General features: G+C 36.8%; 1 protein-coding gene across 6 annotated transcripts in view; it reads left to right on the top strand.

Moving 5' to 3' along the window:
- The first annotated feature begins 324 nt into the window (after positions 1-324).
- The window catches only part of LOC149410105 (complement factor H-related protein 1-like), a 41,503-nt gene continuing 21,937 nt past the window's right edge, over positions 325-19,890 (top strand). The window contains exons 1-3 of one of the 6 annotated variants that reach the window (XM_089648786.1): positions 325-433; positions 2,082-2,139; positions 19,455-19,667. In XM_089648786.1, the coding sequence (XP_089504912.1) occupies positions 337-433; positions 2,082-2,139; positions 19,455-19,667 (368 nt within the window). In that variant the 5' untranslated portion in view covers positions 325-336. The other 5 variants (XM_089648789.1, XM_089648788.1, XM_089648787.1 and 2 more) reach the window with 5 other exon arrangements.

Here is a 19,890-nt window from a genome sequence, read left to right as displayed (position 1 = left end):
AATAAACTACATTCAAAGCAAATATAATCGCTAAGTTCAGTACGTCTCCGTTACGATCGTAATCAGCAGTGGAAATGTAGTAAAACTTTGGCGTTTTTTTTAGTTAAAATTATAATCAACGTTCAGCAAACGCCACAAACACCATCACAGACGAGTAGGCACTGACTTGTGTCGTTCAACTCTAAAGCCTACATCAATCAATTTAAAAAAAATTGTAATATCTCCGCCACATAAAAAATTATTACGACTGTGGCATCTCTCCCCCTGTGGTGTTTCTCCCGCATTTACCCCACGTCAGTGTTTGATAAAGACATTTATCAGAAAAATTATTAGCTTATGTTGTTGTGCGAAAACACGACGCTTTTCAATATTCTCTTGTACTGTGTTAAAATGTTGTTCCAGCCCTTTGCGAGCTCTTGTCTATTGTTTTTGGGTGAGTTGATTGTGTTACCTGTAAATTATTATATAGTCGAACCTCTCATAACGAATTTAATTCGTTCCAGAACCTTACTTGTTATTTGAAACACCCGTGAAGCGAACATTTTTTCCCATATAAATCAATCTAAAAAACTATAATGCGATCCATGCCAAAAAAATAAATTTTTATTTGGCATACCTATCTAAATTGCAAGAAATCTTCCGAAAAAAATGAAAATGAAATGAAAATGAAATGAAAATGAAATGAAAATGAAATGAAAATGAAATGAAAATGAAATGAAAATGAAAATGAAATGAAAATGAAATGAAAATGAAATGAAAATGAAATGAAAATGAAATGAAAATGAAATGAAAATGAAATGAAAATGAAATGAAAATGAAATGAAAATGAAATGAAAATGAAATGGAAATGAAATGAAAATGAAATGAAAATGAAATGAAAATGAAATGAAAATGAAATGAAATGAAAATGAAATGAAAATTTAATGAAAATGAAATGAAAATGAAAAGAAAATGGAATTAAAATGAAATGAAAATGAAATGAAAATGAAATGAAAATGAAATGAAAATGAAATGAAAATGAAATGAAAATTAAATGAAAATTAATATTCTAACACACACAAGTCGAAAAATCTCAGAGAACCCAGAGAGACAACTGATTGACACATCAGTACTTGAGGGGTCACATTCTTATCTCCGTAATTATTATTTTTAGTAACTCACTTTGCGCAAGGTCATGTCAATATACATCTCATTTATATTTTTAGTAACAACACGAAAGTTTATTTGTATCTTCTCAAATGATGGCAAAATTACTGTGCGATGTCATTTTAATTTACCAAAATAACTACATTTGTTTACACCACTATTTAATTAAACAAAATTAACATGTTTCAAAATCAATCGGAATACAAAGTATTCTAAAAATTAGTACACATAAGACTAATAAGTATGGACAAATACGGACAAAAAATCTGTATTAAATGATAATGTTTCTTTGTTCAAAATCTTAAATCTCAACGTCCAAAAATTGAATTTGGATACCACCTTTGGGCTGGAGCCCCTAAATACTTGATAAACATACTTGAAATGCAAAAGAAGGCAATCCGTCTGATTAATAAAAGACCGGTTGCTATTTTAAATGCGCAGACGTAATGTAGGCATGCTGAGTCTATTCTACAGATATTTCAAAATAGCCTGCCCTTAGGAACTAGCAGCGTTTATCCCCTCTATATCGATGCAGGAGCGGACCACCCGTTAACAGTAGTTGATGTTGGCCTCATGAGAACTGGTCGATTCTTCGAATTATTTTTGTATATGTGGGAACGAGCTACCGGAATCCGGTTTTCCTTCTATATATAATCCGTGCATCTTCATGACCCGAATCAATAAATCCCTTCCTACAGCCCCTACCTTAACCCATCTCACAACGCTGAACAATTGAGTGGCGATACAAATCCGGTCTCTTTCTACTGTACAGACAGGGGCGCTCTTGTGAGGAGTCGCATAAAAATAACAAGCAATCAAATTGGACAGTTGGGACGCTTGTGCGGTATTCACATTAAAATATACTGTGCGTTGGATATTTGAACCCTTGCTAACATATTTTTTTATAAAACTCAACAAACTTTTATTTTTCACAGTGCTATCGAAGAGTGCTACCTCGCTACATCTGAAAACTGACCTGATTCCATTTGTACGGTAAGTAGTTATTTCACAGTTCTATCGAAGAGTGCTACCTCGCTACATCTGAAAACTGACACGATTCCATTTGTACGGTAAGTAGTCATTTCACAGTTCTATCGAAGAGTGCTACCTCGCTACATCTGAAAACTGACCTGATTCCATTTGTACGGTAAGTAGTTATTTCACAGTTCTATCAAAGAGTGCTACCTCGCTACATCTGAAAACTGACCTGATTCCATTTGTACGGTAAGTAGTTATTTCACAGTTCTATCAAAGAGTGCTACCTCGCTACATCTGAAAACTGACACGATTCCATTTGTACGGTAAGTAGTTATTTCACAGTTCTATCAAAGAGTGCTACCTCGCTACATCTGAAAACTGACCTGATTCCATTTGTACGGTAAGTAGTTATTTCACAGTTCTATCAAAGAGTGCTACCTCGCTACATCTGAAAACTGACACGATTCCATTTGTACGGTAAGTAGTCGTTTCACAGTTCTATCGAAGAGTGCTACCTCGCTACATCTGAAAACTGACCTGATTCCATTTGTACGGTAAGTAGTTATTTCACAGTTCTATCAAAGAGTGCTACCTCGCTACATCTGAAAACTGACACGATTCCATTTGTACGGTAAGTAGTCGTTTCACAGTTCTATCGAAGAGTGCTACCTCGCTACATCTGAAAACTGACCTGATTCCATTTGTACGGTAAGTAGTCATTTCACAGTTCTATCGAAGAGTGCTACCTCGCTACATCTGAAAACTGACCTGATTCCATTTGTACGGTAAGTAGTCATTTCACAGTTCTATCGAAGAGTGCTACCTCGCTACATCTGAAAACTGACCTGATTCCATTTGTACGGTAAGTAGTTATTTCACAGTTCTATCAGAGAGTGCTACCTCGCTACATCTGAAAACTGACACGATTCCATTTGTACGGTAAGTAGTCATTTCACAGTTCTATCGAAGAGTGCTACCTCGCTACATCTGAAAACTGACCTGATTTCATTTGTACGGTAAGTAGTCATTTCACAGTTCTATCAAAGAGTGCTACCTCGCTACATCTGAAAACTGACACGATTCCATTTGTACGGTAAGTAGTCGTTTCACAGTTTTATCGAAGAGTGCTACCTCGCTACATCTGAAAACTGACCTGATTCCATTTGTACGATAAGTAGTTATTTCACAGTTCTATCAAAGAGTGCTACCTCGCTACATCTGAAAACTGACACGATTCCATTTGTACGGTAAGTAGTCATTTCACAGTTCTATCGAAGAGTGCTACCTCGCTACATCTGAAAACTGACCTGATTTCATTTGTACGGTAAGTAGTTATTTCACAGTTCTATCAGAGAGTGCTACCTCGCTACATCTGAAAACTGACACGATTCCATTTGCACGGTAAGTAGTCATTTCACAGTTCTATCGAAGAGTGCTACCTCGCTACATCTGAAAACTGACCTGATTCCATTTGTACGGTAAGTAGTTATTTCACAGTTCTATCAAAGAGTGCTACCTCGCTACATCTGAAAACTGACACGATTCCATTTGTACGGTAAGTAGTCGTTTCACAGTTCTATCGAAGAGTGCTACCTCGCTACATCTGAAAACTGACCTGATTCCATTTGTACGGTAAGTAGTTATTTCACAGTTCTATCAGAGAGTGCTACCTCGCTACATCTGAAAACTGACACGATTCCATTTGTACGGTAAGTAGTCATTTCACAGTTCTATCGAAGAGTGCTACCTCGCTACATCTGAAAACTGACCTGATTCCATTTGTACGGTAAGTAGTTATTTCACAGTTCTATCAAAGAGTGCTACCTCGCTACATCTGAAAACTGATCTGATTCCATTTGTACGGTAAGTAGTCATTTCACAGTTCTATCAAAGAGTGCTACCTCGCTACATCTGAAAACTGACCTGATTCCATTTGTACGGTAAGTAGTTATTTCACAGTTCTATCAAAGAGTGCTACCTCGCTACATCTGAAAACTGATCTGATTCCATTTGTACGGTAAGTAGTCATTTCACAGTTCTATCAAAGAGTGCTACCTCGCTACATCTGAAAACTGATCTGATTCCATTTGTACGGTAAGTAGTCATTTCACATTTCTATCAAAGAGTGCTACCTCGCTACATCTGAAAACTGACCTGATTCCATTTGTACGGTAAGTAGTTATTTCACAGTTCTATCAAAGAGTGCTACCTCGCTACATCTGAAAACTGACACGATTCCATTTGTACGGTAAGTAGTCATTTCACAGTTCTATCAAAGAGTGCTACCTCGCTACATCTGAAAACTGACCTGATTCCATTTGTACGGTAAGTAGTTATTTCACAGTTCTATCAAAGAGTGCTACCTCGCTACATCTGAAAACTGACACGATTCCATTTGTACGGTAAGTAGTCATTTCACAGTTCTATCGAAGAGTGCTACCTCGCTACATCTGAAAACTGACCTGATTTCATTTGTACGGTAAGTAGTTATTTCGCAGTTCTATCAAAGAGTGCTACCTCGCTACATCTGAAAACTGATCTGATTCCATTTGTACGGTAAGTAGTCATTTCACAGTTCTATCAAAGAGTGCTACCTCGCTACATCTGAAAACTGACCTGATTTCATTTGTACGGTAAGTAGTTATTTCACAGTTCTATCAAAGAGTGCTACCTCGCTACATCTGAAAACTGATCTGATTCCATTTGTACGGTAAGTAGTCATTTCACAGTTCTATCAAAGAGTGCTACCTCGCTACATCTGAAAACTGATCTGATTCCATTTGTACGGTAAGTAGTCATTTCACAGTTCTATCAAAGAGTGCTACCTCGCTACATCTGAAAACTGACCTGATTCCATTTGTACGGTAAGTAGTTATTTCACAGTTCTATCAAAGAGTGCTACCTCGCTACATCTGAAAACTGATCTGATTCCATTTGTACGGTAAGTAGTCATTTCACAGTTCTATCAAAGAGTGCTACCTCGCTACATCTGAAAACTGACCTGATTCCATTTGTACGGTAAGTAGTTATTTCACAGTTCTATCAAAGAGTGCTACCTCGCTACATCTGAAAACTGATCTGATTCCATTTGTACGGTAAGTAGTCATTTCACAGTTCTATCAAAGAGTGCTACCTCACTACATCTGAAAACTGACCTGATTCCATTTGTACGGTAAGTTGTTATTTCACAGTTCTATCAAAGAGTGCTACCTCGCTACATCTGAAAACTGACACGATTCCATTTGTACGGTAAGTAGTCATTTCACAGTTCTATCGAAGAGTGCTACCTCGCTACATCTGAAAACTGACCTGATTCCATTTGTACGGTAAGTAGTTATTTCACAGTTCTATCAAAGAGTGCTACCTCGCTACATCTGAAAACTGACACGATTCCATTTGTACGGTAAGTAGTCGTTTCACAGTTCTATCGAAGAGTGCTACCTCGCTACATCTGAAAACTGACCTGATTCCATTTGTACGGTAAGTAGTTATTTCACAGTTCTATCAAAGAGTGCTACCTCGCTACATCTGAAAACTGACACGATTCCATTTGTACGGTAAGTAGTCATTTCACAGTTCTATCGAAGAGTGCTACCTCGCTACATCTGAAAACTGACCTGATTTCATTTGTACGGTAAGTAGTTATTTCACAGTTCTATCAAAGAGTGCTACCTCGCTACATCTGAAAACTGACCTGATTCCATTTGTACGGTAAGTAGTTATTTCACAGTTCTATCAAAGAGTGCTACCTCGCTACATCTGAAAACTGACCTGATTTCATTTGTACGGTAAGTAGTTATTTCACAGTTCTATCAAAGAGTGCTACCTCGCTACATCTGAAAACTGACCTGATTCCATTTGTACGGTAAGTAGTTATTTCACAGTTCTATCAAAGAGTGCTACCTCGCTACATCTGAAAACTGACCTGATTCCATTTGTACGGTAAGTAGTTATTTCACAGTTCTATCAAAGAGTGCTACCTCGCTACATCTGAAAACTGACCTGATTCCATTTGTACGGTAAGTAGTTATTTCACAGTTCTATGGAAGAGTGCTACCTCGCTACATCTGAAAACTGACCTGATTTCATTTGTACGGTAAGTAGTTATTTCACAGTTCTATCAAAGAGTGCTACCTCGCTACATCTGAAAACTGATCTGATTCCATTTGTACGGTAAGTAGTCATTTCACAGTTCTATCAAAGAGTGCTACCTCACTACATCTGAAAACTGACCTGATTCCATTTGTACGGTAAGTTGTTATTTCACAGTTCTATCAAAGAGTGCTACCTCGCTACATCTGAAAACTGACACGATTCCATTTGTACGGTAAGTAGTCATTTCACAGTTCTATCAAAGAGTGCTACCTCGCTACATCTGAAAACTGACCTGATTCCATTTGTACGGTAAGTAGTTATTTCACAGTTCTATCAAAGAGTGCTACCTCGCTACATCTGAAAACTGACACGATTCCATTTGTACGGTAAGTAGTCATTTCACAGTTCTATCGAAGAGTGCTACCTCGCTACATCTGAAAACTGACCTGATTTCATTTGTACGGTAAGTAGTTATTTCGCAGTTCTATCAAAGAGTGCTACCTCGCTACATCTGAAAACTGATCTGATTCCATTTGTACGGTAAGTAGTCATTTCACAGTTCTATCAAAGAGTGCTACCTCGCTACATCTGAAAACTGACCTGATTTCATTTGTACGGTAAGTAGTTATTTCACAGTTCTATCAAAGAGTGCTACCTCGCTACATCTGAAAACTGATCTGATTCCATTTGTACGGTAAGTAGTCATTTCACAGTTCTATCAAAGAGTGCTACCTCGCTACATCTGAAAACTGATCTGATTCCATTTGTACGGTAAGTAGTCATTTCACAGTTCTATCAAAGAGTGCTACCTCGCTACATCTGAAAACTGACCTGATTCCATTTGTACGGTAAGTAGTTATTTCACAGTTCTATCAAAGAGTGCTACCTCGCTACATCTGAAAACTGACCTGATTCCATTTGTACGGTAAGTAGTTATTTCACAGTTCTATCAAAGAGTGCTACCTCGCTACATCTGAAAACTGACACGATTCCATTTGTACGGTAAGTAGTCGTTTCACAGTTCTATCGAAGAGTGCTACCTCGCTACATCTGAAAACTGACCTGATTCCATTTGTACGGTAAGTAGTTATTTCACAGTTCTATCAGAGAGTGCTACCTCGCTACATCTGAAAACTGACACGATTCCATTTGTACGGTAAGTAGTCATTTCACAGTTCTATCGAAGAGTGCTACCTCGCTACATCTGAAAACTGACCTGATTCCATTTGTACGGTAAGTAGTTATTTCACAGTTCTATCAAAGAGTGCTACCTCGCTACATCTGAAAACTGATCTGATTCCATTTGTACGGTAAGTAGTCATTTCACAGTTCTATCAAAGAGTGCTACCTCGCTACATCTGAAAACTGACCTGATTCCATTTGTACGGTAAGTAGTTATTTCACAGTTCTATCAAAGAGTGCTACCTCGCTACATCTGAAAACTGATCTGATTCCATTTGTACGGTAAGTAGTCATTTCACAGTTCTATCAAAGAGTGCTACCTCGCTACATCTGAAAACTGATCTGATTCCATTTGTACGGTAAGTAGTCATTTCACATTTCTATCAAAGAGTGCTACCTCGCTACATCTGAAAACTGACCTGATTCCATTTGTACGGTAAGTAGTTATTTCACAGTTCTATCAAAGAGTGCTACCTCGCTACATCTGAAAACTGACACGATTCCATTTGTACGGTAAGTAGTCATTTCACAGTTCTATCAAAGAGTGCTACCTCGCTACATCTGAAAACTGACCTGATTCCATTTGTACGGTAAGTAGTTATTTCACAGTTCTATCAAAGAGTGCTACCTCGCTACATCTGAAAACTGACACGATTCCATTTGTACGGTAAGTAGTCATTTCACAGTTCTATCGAAGAGTGCTACCTCGCTACATCTGAAAACTGACCTGATTTCATTTGTACGGTAAGTAGTTATTTCACAGTTCTATCAAAGAGTGCTACCTCGCTACATCTGAAAACTGACCTGATTCCATTTGTACGGTAAGTAGTTATTTCACAGTTCTATCAAAGAGTGCTACCTCGCTACATCTGAAAACTGACCTGATTTCATTTGTACGGTAAGTAGTTATTTCACAGTTCTATCAAAGAGTGCTACCTCGCTACATCTGAAAACTGACCTGATTCCATTTGTACGGTAAGTAGTTATTTCACAGTTCTATCAAAGAGTGCTACCTCGCTACATCTGAAAACTGACCTGATTCCATTTGTACGGTAAGTAGTTATTTCACAGTTCTATCAAAGAGTGCTACCTCGCTACATCTGAAAACTGACCTGATTCCATTTGTACGGTAAGTAGTTATTTCACAGTTCTATGGAAGAGTGCTACCTCGCTACATCTGAAAACTGACCTGATTTCATTTGTACGGTAAGTAGTTATTTCACAGTTCTATCAAAGAGTGCTACCTCGCTACATCTGAAAACTGATCTGATTCCATTTGTACGGTAAGTAGTCATTTCACAGTTCTATCAAAGAGTGCTACCTCACTACATCTGAAAACTGACCTGATTCCATTTGTACGGTAAGTTGTTATTTCACAGTTCTATCAAAGAGTGCTACCTCGCTACATCTGAAAACTGACACGATTCCATTTGTACGGTAAGTAGTCATTTCACAGTTCTATCAAAGAGTGCTACCTCGCTACATCTGAAAACTGACCTGATTCCATTTGTACGGTAAGTAGTTATTTCACAGTTCTATCAAAGAGTGCTACCTCGCTACATCTGAAAACTGACACGATTCCATTTGTACGGTAAGTAGTCATTTCACAGTTCTATCGAAGAGTGCTACCTCGCTACATCTGAAAACTGACCTGATTTCATTTGTACGGTAAGTAGTTATTTCGCAGTTCTATCAAAGAGTGCTACCTCGCTACATCTGAAAACTGATCTGATTCCATTTGTACGGTAAGTAGTCATTTCACAGTTCTATCAAAGAGTGCTACCTCGCTACATCTGAAAACTGACCTGATTTCATTTGTACGGTAAGTAGTTATTTCACAGTTCTATCAAAGAGTGCTACCTCGCTACATCTGAAAACTGATCTGATTCCATTTGTACGGTAAGTAGTCATTTCACAGTTCTATCAAAGAGTGCTACCTCGCTACATCTGAAAACTGATCTGATTCCATTTGTACGGTAAGTAGTCATTTCACAGTTCTATCAAAGAGTGCTACCTCGCTACATCTGAAAACTGACCTGATTCCATTTGTACGGTAAGTAGTTATTTCACAGTTCTATCAAAGAGTGCTACCTCGCTACATCTGAAAACTGATCTGATTCCATTTGTACGGTAAGTAGTCATTTCACAGTTCTATCAAAGAGTGCTACCTCGCTACATCTGAAAACTGACCTGATTCCATTTGTACGGTAAGTAGTTATTTCACAGTTCTATCAAAGAGTGCTACCTCGCTACATCTGAAAACTGATCTGATTCCATTTGTACGGTAAGTAGTCATTTCACAGTTCTATCAAAGAGTGCTACCTCACTACATCTGAAAACTGACCTGATTCCATTTGTACGGTAAGTTGTTATTTCACAGTTCTATCAAAGAGTGCTACCTCGCTACATCTGAAAACTGACACGATTCCATTTGTACGGTAAGTAGTCGTTTCACAGTTCTATCGAAGAGTGCTACCTCGCTACATCTGAAAACTGACCTGATTCCATTTGTACGGTAAGTAGTTATTTCACAGTTCTATCAAAGAGTGCTACCTCGCTACATCTGAAAACTGACACGATTCCATTTGTACGGTAAGTAGTCGTTTCACAGTTCTATCGAAGAGTGCTACCTCGCTACATCTGAAAACTGACCTGATTCCATTTGTACGGTAAGTAGTTATTTCACAGTTCTATCAAAGAGTGCTACCTCGCTACATCTGAAAACTGACACGATTCCATTTGTACGGTAAGTAGTCATTTCACAGTTCTATCGAAGAGTGCTACCTCGCTACATCTGAAAACTGACCTGATTTCATTTGTACGGTAAGTAGTTATTTCACAGTTCTATCAAAGAGTGCTACCTCGCTACATCTGAAAACTGACCTGATTCCATTTGTACGGTAAGTAGTTATTTCACAGTTCTATCAAAGAGTGCTACCTCGCTACATCTGAAAACTGACCTGATTTCATTTGTACGGTAAGTAGTTATTTCACAGTTCTATCAAAGAGTGCTACCTCGCTACATCTGAAAACTGACCTGATTCCATTTGTACGGTAAGTAGTTATTTCACAGTTCTATCAAAGAGTGCTACCTCGCTACATCTGAAAACTGACCTGATTCCATTTGTACGGTAAGTAGTTATTTCACAGTTCTATCAAAGAGTGCTACCTCGCTACATCTGAAAACTGACCTGATTCCATTTGTACGGTAAGTAGTTATTTCACAGTTCTATGGAAGAGTGCTACCTCGCTACATCTGAAAACTGACCTGATTTCATTTGTACGGTAAGTAGTTATTTCACAGTTCTATCAAAGAGTGCTACCTCGCTACATCTGAAAACTGATCTGATTCCATTTGTACGGTAAGTAGTCATTTCACAGTTCTATCAAAGAGTGCTACCTCACTACATCTGAAAACTGACCTGATTCCATTTGTACGGTAAGTTGTTATTTCACAGTTCTATCAAAGAGTGCTACCTCGCTACATCTGAAAACTGACACGATTCCATTTGTACGGTAAGTAGTCATTTCACAGTTCTATCGAAGAGTGCTACCTCGCTACATCTGAAAACTGACCTGATTCCATTTGTACGGTAAGTAGTTATTTCACAGTTCTATCGAAGAGTGCTACCTCGCTACATCTGAAAACTGACACGATTCCATTTGTACGGTAAGTAGTCGTTTCACAGTTCTATCGAAGAGTGCTACCTCGCTACATCTGAAAACTGACCTGATTCCATTTGTACGGTAAGTAGTTATTTCACAGTTCTATCGAAGAGTGCTACCTCGCTACATCTGAAAACTGACACGATTCCATTTGTACGGTAAGTAGTTATTTCACAGTTCTATCAAAGAGTGCTACCTCGCTACATCTGAAAACTGACCTGATTCCATTTGTACGGTAAGTAGTTATTTCACAGTTCTATCAAAGAGTGCTACCTCGCTACATCTGAAAACTGACACGATTCCATTTGTACGGTAAGTAGTCGTTTCACAGTTCTATCGAAGAGTGCTACCTCGCTACATCTGAAAACTGACCTGATTCCATTTGTACGGTAAGTAGTTATTTCACAGTTCTATCAAAGAGTGCTACCTCGCTACATCTGAAAACTGACACGATTCCATTTGTACGGTAAGTAGTCGTTTCACAGTTCTATCGAAGAGTGCTACCTCGCTACATCTGAAAACTGACCTGATTCCATTTGTACGGTAAGTAGTCATTTCACAGTTCTATCGAAGAGTGCTACCTCGCTACATCTGAAAACTGACCTGATTCCATTTGTACGGTAAGTAGTCATTTCACAGTTCTATCGAAGAGTGCTACCTCGCTACATCTGAAAACTGACCTGATTCCATTTGTACGGTAAGTAGTTATTTCACAGTTCTATCAGAGAGTGCTACCTCGCTACATCTGAAAACTGACACGATTCCATTTGTACGGTAAGTAGTCATTTCACAGTTCTATCGAAGAGTGCTACCTCGCTACATCTGAAAACTGACCTGATTTCATTTGTACGGTAAGTAGTTATTTCACAGTTCTATCAAAGAGTGCTACCTCGCTACATCTGAAAACTGACACGATTCCATTTGTACGGTAAGTAGTCGTTTCACAGTTTTATCGAAGAGTGCTACCTCGCTACATCTGAAAACTGACCTGATTCCATTTGTACGATAAGTAGTTATTTCACAGTTCTATCAAAGAGTGCTACCTCGCTACATCTGAAAACTGACCTGATTCCATTTGTACGGTAAGTAGTTATTTCACAGTTCTATCAGAGAGTGCTACCTCGCTACATCTGAAAACTGACACGATTCCATTTGTACGGTAAGTAGTCATTTCACAGTTCTATCGAAGAGTGCTACCTCGCTACATCTGAAAACTGACCTGATTCCATTTGTACGGTAAGTAGTTATTTCACAGTTCTATCAAAGAGTGCTACCTCGCTACATCTGAAAACTGATCTGATTCCATTTGTACGGTAAGTAGTCATTTCACAGTTCTATCAAAGAGTGCTACCTCGCTACATCTGAAAACTGACCTGATTCCATTTGTACGGTAAGTAGTTATTTCACAGTTCTATCAAAGAGTGCTACCTCGCTACATCTGAAAACTGATCTGATTCCATTTGTACGGTAAGTAGTCATTTCACAGTTCTATCAAAGAGTGCTACCTCGCTACATCTGAAAACTGATCTGATTCCATTTGTACGGTAAGTAGTCATTTCACATTTCTATCAAAGAGTGCTACCTCGCTACATCTGAAAACTGACCTGATTCCATTTGTACGGTAAGTAGTTATTTCACAGTTCTATCAAAGAGTGCTACCTCGCTACATCTGAAAACTGACACGATTCCATTTGTACGGTAAGTAGTCATTTCACAGTTCTATCAAAGAGTGCTACCTCGCTACATCTGAAAACTGACCTGATTCCATTTGTACGGTAAGTAGTTATTTCACAGTTCTATCAAAGAGTGCTACCTCGCTACATCTGAAAACTGACACGATTCCATTTGTACGGTAAGTAGTCATTTCACAGTTCTATCGAAGAGTGCTACCTCGCTACATCTGAAAACTGACCTGATTTCATTTGTACGGTAAGTAGTTATTTCGCAGTTCTATCAAAGAGTGCTACCTCGCTACATCTGAAAACTGATCTGATTCCATTTGTACGGTAAGTAGTCATTTCACAGTTCTATCAAAGAGTGCTACCTCGCTACATCTGAAAACTGACCTGATTTCATTTGTACGGTAAGTAGTTATTTCACAGTTCTATCAAAGAGTGCTACCTCGCTACATCTGAAAACTGATCTGATTCCATTTGTACGGTAAGTAGTCATTTCACAGTTCTATCAAAGAGTGCTACCTCGCTACATCTGAAAACTGATCTGATTCCATTTGTACGGTAAGTAGTCATTTCACAGTTCTATCAAAGAGTGCTACCTCGCTACATCTGAAAACTGACCTGATTCCATTTGTACGGTAAGTAGTTATTTCACAGTTCTATCAAAGAGTGCTACCTCGCTACATCTGAAAACTGATCTGATTCCATTTGTACGGTAAGTAGTCATTTCACAGGTCTATCAAAGAGTGCTACCTCGCTACATCTGAAAACTGACCTGATTCCATTTGTACGGTAAGTAGTTATTTCACAGTTCTATCAAAGAGTGCTACCTCGCTACATCTGAAAACTGATCTGATTCCATTTGTACGGTAAGTAGTCATTTCACAGTTCTATCAAAGAGTGCTACCTCACTACATCTGAAAACTGACCTGATTCCATTTGTACGGTAAGTTGTTATTTCACAGTTCTATCAAAGAGTGCTACCTCGCTACATCTGAAAACTGACACGATTCCATTTGTACGGTAAGTAGTCATTTCACAGTTCTATCGAAGAGTGCTACCTCGCTACATCTGAAAACTGACCTGATTCCATTTGTACGGTAAGTAGTTATTTCACAGTTCTATCAAAGAGTGCTACCTCGCTACATCTGAAAACTGACACGATTCCATTTGTACGGTAAGTAGTCGTTTCACAGTTCTATCGAAGAGTGCTACCTCGCTACATCTGAAAACTGACCTGATTCCATTTGTACGGTAAGTAGTTATTTCACAGTTCTATCAAAGAGTGCTACCTCGCTACATCTGAAAACTGACACGATTCCATTTGTACGGTAAGTAGTCATTTCACAGTTCTATCGAAGAGTGCTACCTCGCTACATCTGAAAACTGACCTGATTTCATTTGTACGGTAAGTAGTTATTTCACAGTTCTATCAAAGAGTGCTACCTCGCTACATCTGAAAACTGACCTGATTCCATTTGTACGGTAAGTAGTTATTTCACAGTTCTATCAAAGAGTGCTACCTCGTTACATCTGAAAACTGACCTGATTTCATTTGTACGGTAAGTAGTTATTTCACAGTTCTATCAAAGAGTGCTACCTCGCTACATCTGAAAACTGACCTGATTCCATTTGTACGGTAAGTAGTTATTTCACAGTTCTATCAAAGAGTGCTACCTCGCTACATCTGAAAACTGACCTGATTCCATTTGTACGGTAAGTAGTTATTTCACAGTTCTATCAAAGAGTGCTACCTCGCTACATCTGAAAACTGACCTGATTCCATTTGTACGGTAAGTAGTTATTTCACAGTTCTATGGAAGAGTGCTACCTCGCTACATCTGAAAACTGACCTGATTTCATTTGTACGGTAAGTAGTTATTTCACAGTTCTATCAAAGAGTGCTACCTCGCTACATCTGAAAACTGACCTGATTCCATTTGTACGGTAAGTAGTTATTTCACAGTTCTATCAAAGAGTGCTACCTCGCTACATCTGAAAACTGACCTGATTCCATTTGTACGGTAAGTAGTTATTTCACAGTTCTATCAAAGAGTGCTACCTCGCTACATCTGAAAACTGACCTGATTCTATTTGTACGGTAAGTACTTATTTCATTTCTTAGGAAAAGAAAAATATGTATATACAGTAAAATCTTTTAACCCCTCAAATCTCTGACATGTTCTGTCAGAAGGTTGGAATATTTTTTCTCTACAATCAAATCCCAAATAAATAGAATATTTCAGAACGTATCCAAAAACTAAAAAATACTTTTGAAGGAGTTATCTAATATCTTATAATTTATCTAATCATAAAATTTGAAAGTACCTACGCTTTAAAATTTTATGATTTGATTGAAGCATATGCTTCAAATCAATCTTTAAAACGTTTTTAAAATGGTTTTTTTTTGTGTAAGCTGGTATAGCTAAAATTAGTGATAAAGAAAAAATCACATCTTATATTAGACAAAGTTATTATAAATATTACTGCCAACTCAATTTTTGTCGTTTCAGATAAAAATAATTAATGAAAAATTCAGAAAGTTTATTTTTTTTTCTCAAATAGCGGTCGGAACTTTTGGATTCATAGAGGTGTATATTTTAATTATTCTGTAATTAACTGCTATATTTGAATATGAAGCTTTATTTTTTTTCTTTTATCATAGTTTTGTTCATCTTTCTAACTAAGACGGTAAGGGAGACACGATTTCTTTGAAACCGAATGAGCTGTTCTGAAAATGGAACAAGTTGACTCTACGGGTAATAGCCATTTGTTCCCTAAACAGAACAAATTAACCTGAGGAGTTAATATATCAATTATATGTACAGTAGAATCATTTTAAAGAGATTCTTGCTTGTGTGGTGGTGTGCTGTAGGTTAGGACTACTGCTGGGTAAGAGGTTACTGTGAGCGGGTGTCCCAAACTATTTAAAACTAATTTTAACTACTAACAATACGAAACAATAGCTCAAAGTTATATCAGATAATCGATTCCAAATGTGATTGATGTAGATTAGCCAGTTTCTCGCTTGTACTATGAGTTTCCGGACGCTTTGTATATCGTGTTTTTTGATTTTTACAATTTTGGAGGCGGGTATGGGTACCGCCTCCCCGGGAACCATTTATCGGAACCTCTATCATAGGTCATCCGAAATAGTTCGCGGTTTGGTAGCATGGCTTGGCAGGGGTACCCTGGTTCATGGAGTGAGGATTGTCTAAGTCTTGACAGCGGATGCGTCTGCCCACCTAATGTTTGGTGGGCTGGATTTGAAGAGACTGATTGAGGGAGATATTTTCACTTCTCCAGAAGGACTCTCTTGACCCATAGATCTATGACATAGACCCTGAGGGAAATTATTTTCCTCCGGCCCTCTTGCATGGAGCCAATGTTAAAAAAAACAACCTTGTGTGCCAAGGTGGATTTGCTATTACCTCATTGTACTTTACAGTATTATGAATGCATAAAATATAACAACTTCTCTTTTATAAGATTTTCAATTTCAATGGGATCTTTTCTCACTAACGATTCTTGATATACTTATTGAAGAAACACATAGTAACAAACTTACTAAGAAAATATATTATTTAAGTATACTATGAAGTATTATTTGAAAACTGAAGTCTCGTCCAGAAGAAGTGATGTGTTTGTTGACCATGTTACTTGGAATAATCGGTCTTTCTCAGGAGCAGATATTCCAGAAGCATTTGCAGACTATTTTAAATCAACTTATAGTAAGGAAACTGCGGACTTGAAATCTTTTATACCTGGAAAAAATAGCACAGAATGTTGATATTCAAAATATCACAAACACTGACATCACCGCTGCTGTTAAATAATTAAAATCCAAAACTTCTTTTGGACCGGATCTTATTCCGTCATTCGTGTTTAAGGGATGCTTTGAGACTCTATTAACACCTCTCGCGTATATTTATAATCTCTCACTTAACCCCGGAATATTCCCAGACCTGAAAAATCTCTAAAGTTACACCGTTACATAAAACTGGTGATAAGGCTTCGGTCTCTAATTACAGACCAGTGGCGATCCTATCGTATCCAGCCAAGTTGTTTGAACTAATAATTCACAAATGCATTTATACCCAAGTTGAATCTTTTATAATTGACCAGCAACACGGTTTTAGGTCTGGCGGATCTACTGTGTCTAATCTAATGGTTTTTACGGAGAACATATCTCAAGCTCTTGATAGTAACAATCAAGTAGATGTATCATACAACAACTTCGCAAAAGCCCAATTTGGATTTTCAGCGAAACTTCTATGTCTATTTGTAAGTTATTTCTCAAATAGACAGAAATTCGTAACTTATGGTATTTTCCACTCTTCCAAATACATCACAAATTCTGGAGTTCCACAGGGGTCGAATCTTGGACCCTTACTTTTCTTGCTATTTATTAACGACATTTACCATTGCATAAAAATCTCTATATTTCTCTTATTCGCGGATGACATGAAACAATTATTTTTAATAAAATCTTTAGAAAATTGCTGGCAGCTACAAAGTGATATAAATTCTATCGTCCAATGGAGTCATACCAATAAATTAGGATTTAATATTAAGAAATGCTCCATTATGTGCTACACCAAGGCAAACAAAACAATTTGCTATAACTACAAAGTGTCTTATTCATCTCTTCAGCACATTGTTATTTCGAGAGATTTGGGAATCGCATTTGATACGCACCTAACATTTCACGTCCACATAGAAACGATATGCAACAAAGCTTTAAGAATGTTAGGATTTGTGTTAAGCAACTCCAGACATTTTTGCAGCTCGGCCGCGATTCGTGTGCTATACTATAGTTTAGTACGTATTATTTTGTAAATTTGTTCTGTAATATGGGGACCAATGGATTTATTTATTTATTTATTTATTTATATATAATTTGTACATTTATTTATAACAATTACAGGTAATAAAGCCTAAGACGTTATAATTGTACCATTTATGCAGTTTAACTTACTCGCAAATAATAGAGAAAGTACACAATAAGTTTCTGAGATATTTATATCTTAGAGACTTTGGATATTATCCCTGGTTATATCAATCAGCCTTTTTGTCCGGCATGCTGGGTATTAATAGCCTCACCGATAGAAGGAAAACTGCTTTGCTGACAACAGCATATAAACTTCTAAACATAAATTCAATCACAAAGCTACCAATATTGTACTGGAAGAACTGCCTCACAGTTTATTTATACCAAGAGCTACTATAACTGATATTGAAAACATTGTTAAAAAAATGAAAAACTCTAAAAGCACAGGTATTGACAATATAAGAATCTTTGATTTAAAAAGAAATATAAAAACTCTTGGGCCAATAATTACTCGTTTAATCAATAAGATAATAAAGCAAGCAAAAAATCCACAAGAATTTAAATGTAGCATTACTAGACAAAGATTTAAAGGTGGAAAACACATTGAACTGGGAAATTATAGGCCTATTAGTATACTACCTGCATTAGAAAAAATTCTCGAAAAGATTTTATCAAATAAATTAAATAATTACATTGAAAAATTTGCTATCATAGATCCAAATCAACATGGTTTTCAAATAAAAAAAATACTGAAAAACTACTGCAAGATTTTTCCAATTACATAAATAATCAATTAAATAATAAATTAAATGTTATTGTGTTATTTATCGATAACTCTATAGCTTTTGACACAATTAACTCTAAAAAACTGTTAGAAACCTTAGAAAAAATTGGAATAAGAGGAAATGTTAAATTTATTTAAGGATTATCTTAGTAATAGAAAAATATGTACCAAAATAAATAATACTTTTAGTAAAACAAGGAATGTATCTGCAGGAGTTCCACAAGGTTCCATATTGACCTACACTATATATAATTTATGTAACTATAATGAAAAAACTTTTCTCTTTTGTTAAACATTTTGTATTCGCAGATGATACGGCATTGGGCATATCACATAAAGATCTAAAAATTGCAATGGAACTCATGCAAATTGACTTGAATCAACTTTGTAAATGGTCACATGATGCAGGACTATTAATAAATGCTAAAAAAACCAAAGTTATGCATATAAGATCACCTAATGCCAGATTTCAATTTAATCCTTATATTATTTCTCATAATTTTAATTGCATCCATAAAAATATCCCGACTAATTGTAAATGTGAAAGTTTAGAAGTAGTTACGGAATATGTCTATCTTGGTGTTACAGTAGATTGCTTTTTCAAATGGGACAAACATAGTAAAAAAACCGAAAAAAAATATTTACTTTAATATGTATGAAAAATTTTATGAAAAAAATGTTGATTCTGTAGATATAAGATGTAAATTATAACTTATAAAAATGTATATGTAACTAAACTTTAAGCACCTGTTGACAAGCCAATTCTTAGCAGGACTTGTTTGTTGATATGTATTAACTATGTATTCAATAATAAAAAAATAAAATAAAAAGTTTCAAAGTCTAATATGTTAAATAAATACTAAAAAAGTGTTTTCTAATGAATAAATCATTACAAAATGTTAGTTCGATCTCGTCAAAAATAATAAAAAAGAGAAATCGCTGGTTGTACGCAGAAAAAAGTCTAACCACCCCCAAAGAAGGGAAGTCAACGGAGCAATTCATATAAGTTTCAAATTAACTGTAACAACCAGGATAACAAAGCTTAAATATTGCTTAGTAACAGTATAAAAATTAAAAGTTATTTGCTATTTTCCAGAAATATCCGACAGACCAGCGAAGGGTGCTTACTGCCACCATTCCCCGACAACGGACGCTACAGGACGATTGGAGCCAACGTGAGTCCCGGGGACATCGTGTCTCATTACACCATCGTCAACATAGAGTGCGACACTGGTTACGAACCTACCGAAACCATGTCCATGTGCCAGCCGAAGGACAATTCTTGGTCCAAGCAATGGCAATGTAGAAGGTAAAGCTTTTAATAATATTTGTAGTATTTATATATTATTTGTATTTCTCTAAGACTCTATCGTAGAACTGACTATTATATATATCATTAAATATAACAACTATGTAACTTGAGTAACGTAGTAAGGGTTCATATAGACGAAAAAGATAACTGAAGATAATTTGAAAGGAAGAAAAGTAGAAACTATGGTGATGATTAGAGGGAGCGCTCAAATATTTAACTT

The sequence above is a fragment of the Hesperophylax consimilis genome, chromosome 28, assembly GCF_061612785.1.
Source record: "Hesperophylax consimilis isolate HC1 chromosome 28, BYU_Hcon_1.0, whole genome shotgun sequence".
Taxonomy (NCBI): Eukaryota; Metazoa; Arthropoda; class Insecta; order Trichoptera; family Limnephilidae; genus Hesperophylax; species Hesperophylax consimilis.
The sequence above is the reverse complement of the archived record's forward strand: the minus strand, read 5'-3'. Positions and strand labels throughout refer to the sequence as shown.